The sequence below is a fragment of the Harpegnathos saltator genome, unplaced genomic scaffold, assembly GCF_003227715.2.
Source record: "Harpegnathos saltator strain DR-91 unplaced genomic scaffold, Hsal_v8.6 scaffold139, whole genome shotgun sequence".
Taxonomy (NCBI): Eukaryota; Metazoa; Arthropoda; class Insecta; order Hymenoptera; family Formicidae; genus Harpegnathos; species Harpegnathos saltator.
Window position 1 is genome coordinate 1,405,001 of NW_020229916.1, and position 14,733 is coordinate 1,419,733.

The window sequence follows — 14,733 nt, forward strand, 5'->3', positions numbered from 1 at the left end:
TTTCTAGGTAACGTCATACAGTTTTTACTTCCATCTCGTATATATATTATATATATATATATATATATACACACATATATATATATATAAATGTATCTCTCTCTCAACGTTAGATTACTGTTTAGATTGTAATGACGGACATATATGATGGCTCCGTGGTTGACACTTTACATGTCATGTATTTTGTGTCTCATCTATATCGTTATCGTTATTAAACGGACAAACGACTTACCGCTCCACCTGTCGACGTACAATCGACTCTCGTTCTAGGATGCACGCGGGACCAGTTCCAATGCGCCAACGGGGACTGCATCAACGCCGATCAGAGGTGCAACGGGTACATCGAGTGCGCCGACGGCTCCGACGAACCCGAAGAGTGCGGTGAGTACCTGCGGAAGAACAATTCCTGCATGTAGTAAGTACGAGCAGATGGCGATGTCTATGTAAAATATTTATAATATTTATATTAAATATTATATATAATATTTAACATATTACAACTCAATATAGTATTTCGGTAGTGTGATTTACGACTCTGCAATTATTCTTATTTACGATTGTTTATTTGTCTATTCGTTTCACTCGCATTCACTAAATAGGAAAATCTCATTTCAAATTCATCATAAAGCCGCCGAAAAAAAATCCAAGAAAAAAAAAAAAGCGCGGAATCGCGCGCGGTCCGTCCAATGCATTTCCGTTCGTCCGCCTCGCTTGACATTTTTATTTCTGCCGCACAAACAGAACCTCCGGCGCCCGGCTACTGCGCGGCGGGCCAGTTCATGTGCATCTCGGACAGAAGGTGCGTGCCGCACTCTTCCCTCTGCAACGGAATTCCAGAGTGCAGAGACGGCTCCGACGAGGAGAACTGCGGTAAGTCGCGATCGCGTAAGAACGACCCGCGACCTGGTGCGTTTCTCGACTCGCGTGTAAACGCGGCCGACGATCGATCTGAATCCCCGAAGTTGTGGCGCGGATATCCGCGAGAGCGAGGGCGAGCGGATAACCGAGCGGGACGTACAAAGTTATGCTCGGTTATGCCGTTTCTTCACGAGCCCGGCGATTCTACCTCTTAAGCGACTCGGCCCTCGAGACGCACACGAGGCATTTAATGACACGCATTTAACGACGCGACCAAAGGTCACCGGCGGGACTGCACGGCCGAGGAATGGAGGTGCAAGAGCGGCGATTGCGTGCCTCGGCATCAGCGGTGCGATCGGCGAATCGATTGCCCGTACGACGATAGCGACGAATTGGACTGCGGCTACCGGGCGTCGCAGAGAAATCACAGCCGGTGCCGGTCGCACGAATGGCAGTGCAACGACGGCCATTGCATAGCGATGCATCAGCGTTGCGACAAAAAGCTCGACTGTCCTCGCGACATGTCCGACGAGATCGGCTGCAGTTACGAGAGCCGTGAGTTCCCGACAGAGAGTCAGCCGCGAATCGCGGGGGTTGCCGGCCGCCCCGGCTGTAACGCGCCGATATAACACCATCTCTCGCACGCATCTTATCAACGATACATCTTGTAAATACACACCCGTAATGCAATAGCCGCCGTAACGTAGCGTCTCTCGTAACGTTTCATGTAACGCTGAAAGGACATTACCATTTCACCGGCGTAGAAAGGATGCGGCGGCGGCGGCGCGCGCGCTCCTCCGCGCACTTCGCGATCGTCCGTATCGCGAGTATCCGCTTCTCCGCCTCTGCTAACTTTTAATCCGCACGGATAACAAGTACGCTACTTTGCGATAAATAATAAAGTGATAACGAACTCTCGCCGGAGCATCGCAGTGTGGTACCACACTGCATTCTGTACTCTGGAGCGTATATCTTCTAAACTGAACTAACGGTTGTGTGTGAACTCTGCCTCCAAATAGGACTCCACGTTTTCCCTCGGACGGCAAACGCAACGCGAGATGCGCGCGGTAGATTAGATCCCGAATTAACAAAACTGACGACGCGCGTAACCTAAGCCTAAGAGTCTCCGCGCGTACGCTTTATTAAGGGGATGACAGCCAAAGTGGGTGGCGAATTTCACAAATGTCGATAACGCAGGACTATTGTCCGATCCGATAGAAGGCACTAATCACACTGCTCTTTTGGTGTTTTCTGTGTAAATAGATCTCGCATATGCGCTGCCCTTTACTGTTTTACTTATTTATCTTGGTTATTTAGCGAAGAACCCAATCTGTGACGCATATGTGGGAAAACCTTTTTGCAAACTTTTCGTCTGTGTTGCAGCTTCGGAATTCAGTCGTGACGCTGCAGCAATGTTCCTTGAAATGTTCCTCAGCGAAACAAGCACAAGCTGCACAAGTTTCTTGCGCGGACAAATCTTTGCGTTCATTGATAGCTTGAGATGTCAGCTTTGCGAGTTTTCGTCACATATTGGCCAATCCCCCAGTTCATTTCTTTTTTCCACTTTACTCTCATTGCGTCAAATCACTTGTAATTCTGCGCAACCAATATGAATAGGTGAATCTTGCAGAAAAACTCTATGGATATTATGTCGGTAAAGTTTTTCGGCACGACATCCCCTTAATCGTCAATCGCTCCCATCACGATCTTTTCACGATCGCTCCCCTCATTGTACTTTGCATTCGTGCGCAGATCCGACCGATGGAGCGTCCGAGCTCAGGCTGAAGACATACCCCAGCGAACAGGTGATCAAAGAGAGTAAGTATCCAATCGCTCTTGTTCGCGAATGACGTACAGAATGTTCGTTCGTGACGATGTTTAGCACGCATTTGTTGCGACTGTTTAACTGTTCTACAAGTCTCCCAACTTCATTCCACGAGAAGCTAAAGCTTCTCGACGGTCGAGAGACTTTGTTAATCGGGAGTAGCTGAAATATACATGATACTCTGGTCGCGTAACATAGTAATGACGATATAAGCAACAAGTTACAAGATAAATTGGCATACTCGAGGAGAAAATGACATTAATACATGTGTTTGTTATTTCTTTTTCTTGCCTTGGCCAGACCCGGCGAAGCAAGGTAAGACTTTTCAAAAGATATAAGCTGCGAATCATGCTATGAGCTGAAATAATCTTCATGTCTATCATTGAATACGCAACATACTCGTAATGTTGTACACGTGACAGGTACTTTGTTTATCATGTGCGCGTCGGCGTCGAAACCGGCCGCAATGATCGCAGTTTCCTTCGGTTACTGTCAAACTCAGTATCTCTGCGAGCGAGATTGAGATGATAGGATATACGACGAGTTCGAATTTACCTCGAAGGAGATTCTTCGTCGATAAATCTCGTGATTATTATAATATTACACGATAAAATATGCACCATGCCGATTCGGTACTGCACCGTTTTTTTTTTTGCACGCATACGAGTCACAACAGCAGAATTTTAGAAGAGTCACGTATTCACTTTGTGAAATGACGTAACTTCACCATAATTTCATAACAGACATCCATTAACAATTTAACAATATATTCAAAGCTACGCATGCAGACGTAACGACGCATGGGATAAATAGCTCCACTTGAAACCTAAACTAAAACGTAAACAGTCTAAATACGAATGAAAACCATTCGCGAATTTCTGTGACTGTTTGATATTTAATAATCTTGATCTTGACGATCACTCATTGCGCTTAACGGAAAAAGAAAGAGAGCTTCCTCTTTCTTTCTTTGGCTACTTTTCTCACAAGACTACTCGGGGAACTTTACTTTTCCGTCGCTCTCCGACAAAAAATAATTTTTATATAATTATATATGAATTTTGGCTCATATAGTCAATATAAACATTTATCGTATATGATCACCTTGCAAAAAATGTTAAAAAAATTTTACAAGTGTAATTAAAGAAACTGCTTTCGTAATTGGACGAGGCAGCAGTTTCTTCTTTTCTTCATTTAATAGCGTCCTTTTTTAACAGCATTTTCTTTTTTTACTTTTACGGACATGTATAATTTTTTTTTATTTCTTTATTTTTACGGACATGTAATTTCACACGATTATATACACTTGGAGACCAAATGTATACACAGGTTCTATATATAATATGATGATATATAATTCATATATAATTATATACGATTTCACATAATTGCATACAATCTTTGTTGATTCGTGAACGTTGCACGTTCGCTCATTTTACTTACATGCAAGTAGTAGCACATCGACTAACGCGTTCGAGAAGCGGCCGAATGTTGCACAAGGCAAACTAACGCGCGACATTAGCGTCACTTCGATCTCGACGAAACAGAGAGAAGCGCGCTTGTGCCTGCGTACCAACCACTCTCCATCTACTACTGACGGCACGCGCGGCCGTGTACCATGAGCGTAACAATCCGTAACGATCGAGCTGCGATCCCCGGGAGTACCAGGGAGAATTTATATCACGCAAAACCGTCTCCGACCAGGTCGCGAGGTCGTGTTCCAATGCCGCGACGAGGGTCTCCTACGTGCCAGGGTACGTTGGATGCGCGCTAAGGGTCTTCCTCTGCCGCCCGGCAGCCGAGACATCAACGGCCGCCTGGAGATACCGAACATCCAACTCGACCACGCCGGAACCTACATCTGCGAAGCCGTCGGCTACTCGCCGTCGACCCCGGGCAGTCAGTTGAGCGTCAGCCTCGAGGTCGAGAAGTGTACGTTCTTTCTTTCTTCTTCTTCTTCTTCTTCTTCTTCTTCTTCTTCTTCTTCTTGCCTCCTTCTCCCCTCCTCTTTACGGCTGGAACATAGCAGCAGACATTTCGCGTCTTCGCCTCATTAGAAAACTTCGAGGAAGGGTCACTGCATGAAGAAACCCAAAGACTTCCTCGATAACCTCGACGTCCCTTCCGACTGTTTCGTTTCTTAATCTCCTCTGTTAATCAGCGTGGTATAACTTATCGCTGAGGGCTCGTGGCCCAGAAACGCGTATGAATTGGCCGCTGTCCCTCGCGCAACGGACGTGCTTCGCTCCAGCGAGCCGAAGATTGACAAGAATTAAATGGACTGAACTCCCGCAGTTGAGCAACCGGTGACCAGACCTCCGCAGGTGTGCCAATACGACGAGGCGACTTGCAGCAATGGTGACTGCATCCCCAAGACGTACGTGTGCGACGGCAAGTTCGACTGCACCGACGGGTCCGACGAGATGCGATGCAGTGAGTATAGACGCTGGTCCCCCCCCCCCCGCCTGAACCCGCCCTTCGCCACCATATTCATATTTGATCGTCCGACTCTCACGCGAACGTCGCACGATCGTCTCGCCGACAGGTCCGCACGGGTGCGAGCCCAACGAGTTCCGTTGCAATAATAAGCAGTGCGTCAGCAAGTTGTGGCGCTGCGACGGCGACAAGGACTGCGCCGACGGCAGTGACGAGGAGAGCTGCTCGCCGTCTCCTCCGGGATCCGCCTGCCGTTACAGCGAGTTCGCTTGCAGCAGCAACAAGCAGTGCATCCCGAAGAGCTACCACTGCGACATGGAGCGGGACTGCCTGGACGGCAGCGACGAGCTCGGTTGCTGTCAGTATCTCACTCCGAGTATCGATATTTCATCGCGTCTCCGCCGTAGTCTGGCAAAGTTGGAACTTTCACGCGAGCTAACTTTTCAGCGAGCCTCCCGCCCGTGCCCGAAGATCGCCGGGTCTTCCGGCGAATTCCGCCGAGGTCGTTGATTTTGTCCGTGCGCGCCCGCTTTAATCACTTCGGGGACGTGCCGTACGCACGTACGGCTTCTGAGGTTTCCACGCTTTCCTTGCACGCAGCGCGAAACGCCGCGACTAATGATCCAACGTGAGAACATCCGTCTGCGGACGATTCTCGGAGATTAAGCTCTCCCATTGCAGGAGAAAAAACAGTGATTCATCGCGTGATTAAGAGTCAAGTATTTATCACTTGAGAGTCAAATAGTAAACTTCCTCGTAAACAAGTATACATTTAAATATAATTCTTCTTTTTTCATTCGAATATAATCGTAGATAAAATATAGAGAACAATACTGTACAATAAACGTTTGCCACGTACAATTCCAGAAGAAAAAGAGAAATGTCGCCACACAACTAATAGACGTGTCAAATTTGTGTCACCTGAAAATGAAATAACTTTGTGTCACCTGAAAATGAAATAACTTTCTTCGCAAACGAATGCACATTCAAACACGTTCAATTTTTCCTTTTCAACTCCAGCGATTGTCGATGAGATGCGGCGAACAGTTTGAGTGTTGAGCAACATTGCGAGGGGATATTTCTGCCACACAATTCCACCAGGAAAAGAGAAATCTTGTTCATGATTAACGAATTGCTCACATGTGATTAACGAATGCTCACGCCACATGGAAAATAGATTGTTTTTCTCCGATTCTGGCAAATTTAGAATCCCCGAAGAGGTTAAATGTTTAAAAGCCAGAAAGTGTGTCCTACTTCTAATACGGGACTTCCAGATCAAACCTAAATCCGTCGCGTCGTTCATGATCGCTTTTTCTCGCATAGCTCCCGTTTACATCGTGAAAGCGCCACCGCCGATGGTCGTCCTCGAGCCGGGCGACGTGTTGATCCTCACCTGCACGGCGGTCGGCGTTCCGATCCCCGAGATCAACTGGCGACTGAACTGGGGGCACATCCCATCCAAGTGCACGACCACGTCCATCAACGGAACCGGCACTCTCACGTGCCCGGACATACAGCCCGAGAACCAGGGTGCGTACTCGTGCGAGGCCCTGAACATCGGCGGCTTCGTGTTCGCCGTGCCGGACGCCATCGTCGTGGTGAAGGAGCCCGGCAACATCTGCCCGAAGGGCAAGTTCAACTCCGAGGCGAAGAACCCTGAAGACTGCATCTCGTGCTTCTGCTTCGGCGTGACCAGCGAGTGTCGCAGCGCCGACCTCTTCACCTATCACATCCCGCCGCCATTCGACCGCCACAAGATCGTGTCGGTCGAGGCTGCGCCGGTCATTAAGATCCACAGCGACATCAGCAGCCAGATCTCGCAGATCCGGCCGCTCGGCCGAGACGGCGTGCAGCTGTTAGAATCCTTCAGCAACGACCTGAACGCCTACAACATCCCGTACTTCGCGCTGCCGGAGAACTACCATGGCAGCCAACTCAAGTCTTACGGCGGCTACCTCAAGTACTCGATCCGCCATACCGGCAACGGTACGCCGAACGACGCGCCCAACGTCATCCTCAGCGGCAACAATTATATCCTGATACACAAGGGTAGAAAGCCACCGGCGGATTATGAGACCGAGGAGTCCGTCAGGTTCTTCTACGGCGAGTGGTATCGGCAGGAAGGCAGGAGCGAGTTCATTGCCTCCAGGGAGGAGATTATGATGACGTTGGCGAATGTGGACAACATCCTCATCAAGTAAGCTTTGCGAGCCGAACTCGCCGTGGTCGCGGAGAAACAGGCGCGACCACTCGATTGCGATTCTCATTGGCGACTTTTTTTTACCTATTTTCGACCGGAAAGTGTGTTCAGGCGTGTTCTTCTCAGCCGTCCTTAAATAATCCCAAAGTACAAGTAATCGTCACTTTTCTCACAAAACTCTCGCACATTCTTGCCCATGACGCACTGAATAAACGTTAAGGATAAACATCGCAAGGTCTCGGTGACACCGCGACGTTCACCGCGCGTGGGACGTCGCTGCAGCAGCGTTCGATGTGTTTCAGGGTAAAGTACGACGACTCGCCGCAGCTGGACGTGCGTCTCACCAACATCGTCATGGACACCGCTGATGTACGAAATACCGGCTTGGGATCGGCGTCCTACGTGGAGGAGTGCCAATGTCCCAGCGGTACGTACGACTGTCCGACGATCGCATAACGTACTCGTCGTTCGTTTCGCTAAACGGAATGTGTCGCACGTTTCGCTCGTTACTTGACTCGCGATCGTCTTCAAGGCTACACTGGTCTGTCGTGCGAGCACTGCGCACCCGGATATCTGAGGCGCGAAAATGGACCATGGCTCGGCCAGTGTTACAGGGACGAGCCGCCGTGTCCTCCGGGAAACTACGGCGATCCTTCAAGGAACATCCCTTGCCAGATCTGTCCTTGTCCGCTCACCAACCCGTCGAACCAGTAAGAGCGAGCTAAACATCCCGGACAGCGTAAATGTCTCAAGTATTTATTAGAGATGTTCGAACAAAGAGTACAAAACTAGCAGCATGTCGTCCTTCAAGCATTTCGAGAATATTTTTTACCATTATTATTAGACGTAGTCGTTATTTAAAACTTGTCTCACAAGTGGGACATCCGCACTTAAATTTAGAATTGAGAATGCAGTTTTTCAATCGAATTACAGTTGAAGATATGATTTACTTGCAAAATTAAGAACCAAGTCCAAGTTTAAATTCGAGTATCTCACGTGAAGTAAATTTTAAATAAGAGCTCGTGAAGTAAATTTTTAAATTAAAGAAAGATACATCGTGCAATTCGAGCGAAGAAGCTAATTTTGAACCGAGCATCTCACGTGAAACGAGTTCCGCGCAAAAATTAAATCGGTACGGACCTCAGGTCCGTTTCTCCAGGACCTTTCAGACACCTCTAATACGCTCTTTGAACATTTACGCTGTCTGGGTTAGTAACGTCGCGTTAATCACGACGCTTCGAGTCCTGGGTAGGGACACGTTCACACGTTGATAAAAAATCCCATCGCGAAAAACAGGTTCGCCCGCACGTGTCATCTCGGGTCTGACGGGCAACCCACGTGCGACTGTCCCGCTGGCTACGTCGGACGCAGATGCCAGCAATGCGCCACCGGTTACCAAGGGAATCCCCTTATTCCCGGTGACATGTGCGTCCCGGTTCAGCAATGCGATCCTCACGGCAGCCTCAGCCCTAACGCTGATCCGCACACTGGGAAGTGCCATTGCAAGGTACTATAATGATACTCGCACGATTGTTGCTTTCATACGAGCAATTCTGTACGAGGTATCTCTTAGAAATCGCGCCCTTTTTCTCGACCGAGATCTTTTCTGAGGGCAGGAGAAAGAGAGAGAGAGAGAGAGAGAAAGAAGGAGAGATCTTTCTTACGTAAATGAAACATCGGATTTCCGGCTGCGTCGGAAAATCCGGGCGAGACAAATCGCGCGCGACTTCTCGAGCAGAACGCATAACGTTTTTACTGTTATTGTTCACGCATCCATTTCTCGTGGATTCTTTTGACATTAAAAATGTAAGTACACGATCGTTCTCTGGGAACCTGCGAATCGACGCACGGCGATGAACAAACGCCACGATGCCGCGATGTCGAGGAGCGCCGTCTATTCCTCGACGTTTTGCATTTCAGGAATACGCAACGGGTCTGACTTGCAACCAATGTAAGGCGAATACCTTTAATCTGGCCTCGGCAAATCAATTTGGATGTATAGCTTGCTTCTGCATGGGCATCACCAACAGATGCATCTCGTCTAACTGGTACCGAAACGAGGTGAGCCGGAGACATTACACCTCGCATTTATCATTTTCCGCGTGACACGTGCTTTAGCCTCGACGCGATTATACGCGAAAGAAACCATCTTGATACCAGAGGTGACACAAGAGGTGGCGCAATTTTCTGCGTTTCTCGTTTTAAAAGACTAAAACCAACCAGGTGCACAATATTATATATATTAAAAAATATAAGTTCCCCCGCGCAAAGAATAATATGTACAATTATATAAAAATCAGATATGATTATATATATAATTGTTTACAATTACGCATCATTTACATACAATTATATATTATTAATAAATATTAACAATAAATAATTGTATATAAATGATATATCATTAAATATGACATTATATATGAATATTATCTCTAAATATACTCACATATATATAATGTAATTAAATGTATCCACGCGGGAAAAAACGCTGTTAAAAAGGAAAAGAAAAAATAGTTCCATTTCATTCAGTTAATCGTCCATCTTCATCACCGGCTGCCATAAATATAAATAATTGTTTCAATTGCGTAATATTTACGCGATTCTTTTTCACAAAAAACCAATTCATATATAATTAAACGTATACCGACATTTTTATAATTTTCCGATACTTTGTACGTATAAAAGTTCTTTATAAAAAATCCGATGAATACATAAAAATAGTAGATGTATTTGCGCAGGGAGCTGCGTTCTCCCTCGTTCAACCCCTCACTAACTAAACTAACCCAACCCAACCTTTCTCATTCATATAGGGTTGCTACAACGGGTTGGGTAAGGTCAGTTTAGTTTGAGGCTTCGCCCTTCCCTCGTGTGTATTACGTACTGTTTTACATATACATATCGGGTTTTCATAAACTCCCTACACTACCTATTTTTTAATGTATGCAGTGTACACACCGATCGATCGATAGCGTGTTTGATCGAAGAAATCAAAACAGTACAGTACAGTACAGTACAGTAAACCCCGTTGTGTGCTGAATATTTGTTTATAACACACATCACATATTTGCTTCTCAAATATACATGGTGTCGGAAAACGACGCTCTATTTATAAAACTCTTTCCATTAATAATTCTTTTGTTAAACAACGAGCTAAGAGCCAAGCTTTTGTTTGTCACTCGGATGATTTTTATAATATATGTGAAGGGCAAGATCTCTTCACCTAAACGAGATTTTATTTTCTTCTCAGGCTGCCGTTTGAAATTTCAATTTCGACGTTTATGATATCAAACACGTAAATGCATTGAAATTTCTTTGAACTTTATTATGGACTGGTGTCAGATGACCAAACTTTGGCTCTTATTCGCCTTTATTTCTTCTCTATTGACTTTCTTATCGCGTATTTCTCAAACTTTTGTTTAAAAATTCTAATTACCACGATCGGGCGGCCGATTGGTCGCTTTATTCTGCGCTTTTCACGAAAATCGTGTGTCTCACAGCTAAAGATCTTTGCTAAATCTAAAGATGTCTCGCGTAAATATGAAAATGGGACTACGATCGATCACTGGCACTGGTTGCAGATTCGTGTATCGTTCACCAATTCGCTCCGTGACTTCTCCCTGATCGAGTCGAAGAGCATGGACGCACCAGCGATCATCGATGGTATTCGTTTGGACACCATCAGCCGGGAAATCACTTACAGCGATTTTCCCAATCGAGGCAATAACGACGTCTACTACTGGCAGTTGCCCAGCATTTTCTTGGGCGATCAAATCACATCTTACGGCGGCAACCTCAAATACACCGTCCGATACGTGCCTTCACCGGGCGGTCAGAGTTCAAGGAACAACGCCGCGGACGTTGAACTCATCAGCGTGAGTGCAAATTCGCGAGTCATGATCGTTCTGCTTGGCGATAAAGATGTAATAACGCGACTGTGTGCATACACAGGCTAACGACATCAACTTGCTCTACTACTCCCGCGAGTCCCCCGAGCCCAACTTCCAGCAATCGTTCACCGTGCCGTTGCTCGAGCAATATTGGCAACGCAACGACGGAACGCAAGCGGACAGGGAACATCTTCTGATGGCCTTGGCGGACGTACGAGCTATCAGAATCAAAGCCACTTACACGACGCACACCGACGAGGCCGCGTAAGTACTTTGTATATATCGCCGATTGCACTGTACATTGAACTCGCAGCATTTTTAGCAGTTGCCTTTGATGAAGAACATTGACGCGAGATACCGGCATGTTTGCCTCTCAAACTTCTCGAAAAAATCCATTCGCATCAGAAACCAAAATTGCTAATCAAGGCACAACGTATATTTGTCTAAGGTTTCTCTTCGTATCTTTGGACACATTGCCGAAAGAAGCATTAAATAAATAAAATTGACGCGATATGCACGCGTCTCGCAAATTTCTCAGAAACGCGCGAAAAATTCGAGAAGCGAATGTACAAATTTATTGGTACTGGCCAAACTGGTACTTTCTCAGGCTTTCCTTCGTTTCGTTGGACACCGCCGAGAAATACAACACGGGTAAGGAGCGCGCGGTCGAAGTCGAGGAGTGCACTTGTCCCGCCGGCTACAGAGGACTTTCATGCGAAGATTGCGACGTTGGTTACACGCGGGCCTTCGAAGGCCTCTACTTGGGCATCTGCGAGCCGTGCCAATGCAACGGTCATTCGAATCAATGCGACCCTGAGACTGGCACTTGCGAGGTAAGCGACGAAAACGAGCTCGACTAGCAATTTCAACACAATTTCAACACAAAATATCTCGGTCATCTCACTGTATATTCGGATTTTTTTCCACACAACCCGAAGATCCTTCGAAATTTCTCGTGATATTAAAGTACGTATATTGTCAGTATAGATCTGATGACTTTCATCTTTAATATTTTGACATTTCCAATACACAGTAATTAGTGAATGCTGCGAGAACAGTAGCGTTGACTGGTATCTGGAATATTTCAAGGACACTCAGACCGAAAAAAAACTCAAACACGGTTAAAGAAAGGTTAAATCGGAGAATCCTGCTAATTTCGGTATTATCTTGAAAATTTTATGAAATCATACAAAATTCTATGAAATATCGTTGTAAAAAGATCTTATAAAGTATCGTCAAGATTTCCATTATTTTTTTCCACCAAATTTGAAGACTTTTTCAAGACTCCGCTCCATTCTATATATTTCGCGTGCACAAATATAACTAATAAAACAAAAACAACACCTTGATCAAATCGTCATTGAAGGAGAGTGCAACATAATCTTTTCATGTTGTAAAGTACAAAGATAAGACGCGTGTGAGACGGTTTGGTTGAAGCGTATGAAAGCGGAATGTTTCATGTTGACAGAACTGCGCGCATCATACCACCGGCGAGTCCTGCGAGGTATGCGAGCCGGGATACGAAGGAGACGCCACTCGAGGCACCCCGAGTGATTGCACGAGCCAGACATCCCAGCCGGGATGCAGATGCAACGAGGCCGGCTCGCGCAGCAGATCGTGCGTCGACGGCCGATGCGAGTGCAAAAGGAACGTCGAGGGCCCGGAATGCAATCGGTGCCGCCCGTCGACATATGGATTACGTGCTGAGAATATTGATGGATGCATCGAGTGTTACTGCAGCGGGGTAACTGATCAATGTCACGAGAGCACGTTGTATATACAGCAAATACCGATGTGGGTGTACGACTCGCGTCACGGCTTCACTCTCACGGACTCGTAAGTGTACACGCGCCCTTGCAAAATAACGTCCTTTGATCCTTTTTATTATGAGAGAAGAGAAATCTGGCTTGGAAAAAAAAAACAAACAAACTTGACACCGGGGAAGCCGAACATTGTTAGGCAAGCGTCGTCATTTTTTCAAAGATTCCTTCAAAATCGAATCTTAATAAACGCCTCGGCCTGATGTAAGCCTTCTTCAATTAGATTAAATATTTACAAAAACTCGACGAATCCTTGTTAACATCTGAATTAACTGAAGAGGGTCTCTGATGCGATAGACTGAAACATGTTTTGCCATTTTTACCTTGGGAAGTTTGCAATGAATCGTAACGCTCGCGTTCGACGCGTTTGACTTCCAATTTTTCTAACTTACCATTGTCGTAAATATTTTATTAAAACTAATTTTAGTAATTTTCGAATTTCGATATAAAAATCAATATAAGCATAAGTAGTACGAGAATCGCATATATGTATGTGCTTATGTTGGTTTATTTTTTGATGTCGTGAAGTCACAAATTCATAAAACGGGCAAAACTGAAAAACTCTGAATCTGACACGAATTTTCTTTTTCCACTCAGAACCCGACGTGACGTGATCGCAGACGGCTTCGAGTTGAACGTGGCAATGAACGAGATCGGCTATCGTTATCCGGACAGCAGAAACCGCAGACTCTTCTGGTCGTTGCCGAGCGTCTTCACGGGCAACAAAGTGAAGAGTTACGGCGGAAACCTCACCCTGACGCAGCATATCACCGCGTACCCTGAAGCTAAGAGTTACAAGGACCAAGACATTCTGCTAATCGGCAACGGCATCACGTTGTTCTGGACGAATCCGACAGAGATCCAACCCGACATCCCGATGGTACGTACATTGAGAGAGAAATATTTAAAAAGCAAAACAAATATACTCGATGGGTATTAGTGACATATTTATTTATATTAATAAACCGTTTATATTAATAAAATATTTTTACACCGAGAAAAATGTTCTTCAAACGAAAACATTTGCATCTTTTTATGCTACTCAGCTTTTCATGAAAGCAATTGTTTATTCTACTAAAATAAAAAAAATTCCAATTTAAATAAATATGTTATCAACACCCACTGAATAAGTTTGCCTTATTTTTCAGGTATTTCTGCTGTCTCAACGTAGAAAATAATTGCTAAATAATCTCTAATTTCGCGAATACTTGAAGAGCCCGATGTCTAGAGCAAAGAGTACAACAGCTAATACATATCTATTCCCTTCGCAGACCTACACTGTCCCGCTGAAAGAAAACGAGTGGAGGCGCCTGACGACCGAAGGACCGCGTAGCGCTTCAAGAACGGACCTCATGATCGTGCTGTCCAATTTGGAGGCTATTTTGGTCCGCGCGTCTCACAGCGAGCGAATGACCGCGACATACATCAGTGACATCAGCATGGACACAGCCGTGGAGAATCTCACTGGAAACCGACGAGCGACCCAGATCGAAGCCTGCCGTTGCCCGACTGGCTACTTAGGAAGCTCCTGCGAGACCTGCGCGCGCGGTTACTACAGGGACACCAACGACCGATCCGTCAGTTACCTGGGCGCTTGCAATCCTTGCCCGTGCAACAAGAACGAGGAGAGCTGCGAGATCAGCAGATCCGGTCAGGTCAAGTGTCACTGCTTGCCGGGCTACACAGGACTATACTGCCAAGAGATGG

The 14,733-nt window shown here is 46.1% G+C and overlaps 2 protein-coding genes across 2 annotated transcripts in view; one reads left to right on the forward strand and one right to left on the reverse strand.

The window, feature by feature from the left end:
- LOC112590724 (uncharacterized) overlaps positions 1-315 on the reverse strand; it is a 58,936-nt gene extending 58,621 nt beyond the window's left edge. Inside the window, exon 1 of the mRNA XM_025308103.1 lies at positions 233-315. Coding sequence (XP_025163888.1) covers positions 233-313 — 81 coding nt within the window. The 5' untranslated portion in view covers positions 314-315. The remainder of the gene's footprint in view (positions 1-232) is intronic.
- Positions 1-14,733, forward strand: part of trol (terribly reduced optic lobes) — a 256,374-nt gene that overhangs the window by 222,813 nt on the left and 18,828 nt on the right. The window contains exons 19-37 of the mRNA XM_025308098.1: positions 271-381; positions 742-870; positions 1,138-1,413; positions 2,611-2,676; positions 2,984-2,998; positions 4,385-4,612; positions 4,976-5,113; positions 5,226-5,474; positions 6,440-7,313; positions 7,619-7,743; positions 7,849-8,026; positions 8,613-8,823; positions 9,237-9,377; positions 10,898-11,191; positions 11,268-11,470; positions 11,814-12,039; positions 12,675-13,042; positions 13,624-13,906; positions 14,298-14,733. Coding sequence (XP_025163883.1) covers positions 271-381; positions 742-870; positions 1,138-1,413; positions 2,611-2,676; positions 2,984-2,998; positions 4,385-4,612; positions 4,976-5,113; positions 5,226-5,474; positions 6,440-7,313; positions 7,619-7,743; positions 7,849-8,026; positions 8,613-8,823; positions 9,237-9,377; positions 10,898-11,191; positions 11,268-11,470; positions 11,814-12,039; positions 12,675-13,042; positions 13,624-13,906; positions 14,298-14,733 — 4,551 coding nt within the window. The remainder of the gene's footprint in view (positions 1-270; positions 382-741; positions 871-1,137; positions 1,414-2,610; positions 2,677-2,983; positions 2,999-4,384; positions 4,613-4,975; positions 5,114-5,225; positions 5,475-6,439; positions 7,314-7,618; positions 7,744-7,848; positions 8,027-8,612; positions 8,824-9,236; positions 9,378-10,897; positions 11,192-11,267; positions 11,471-11,813; positions 12,040-12,674; positions 13,043-13,623; positions 13,907-14,297) is intronic.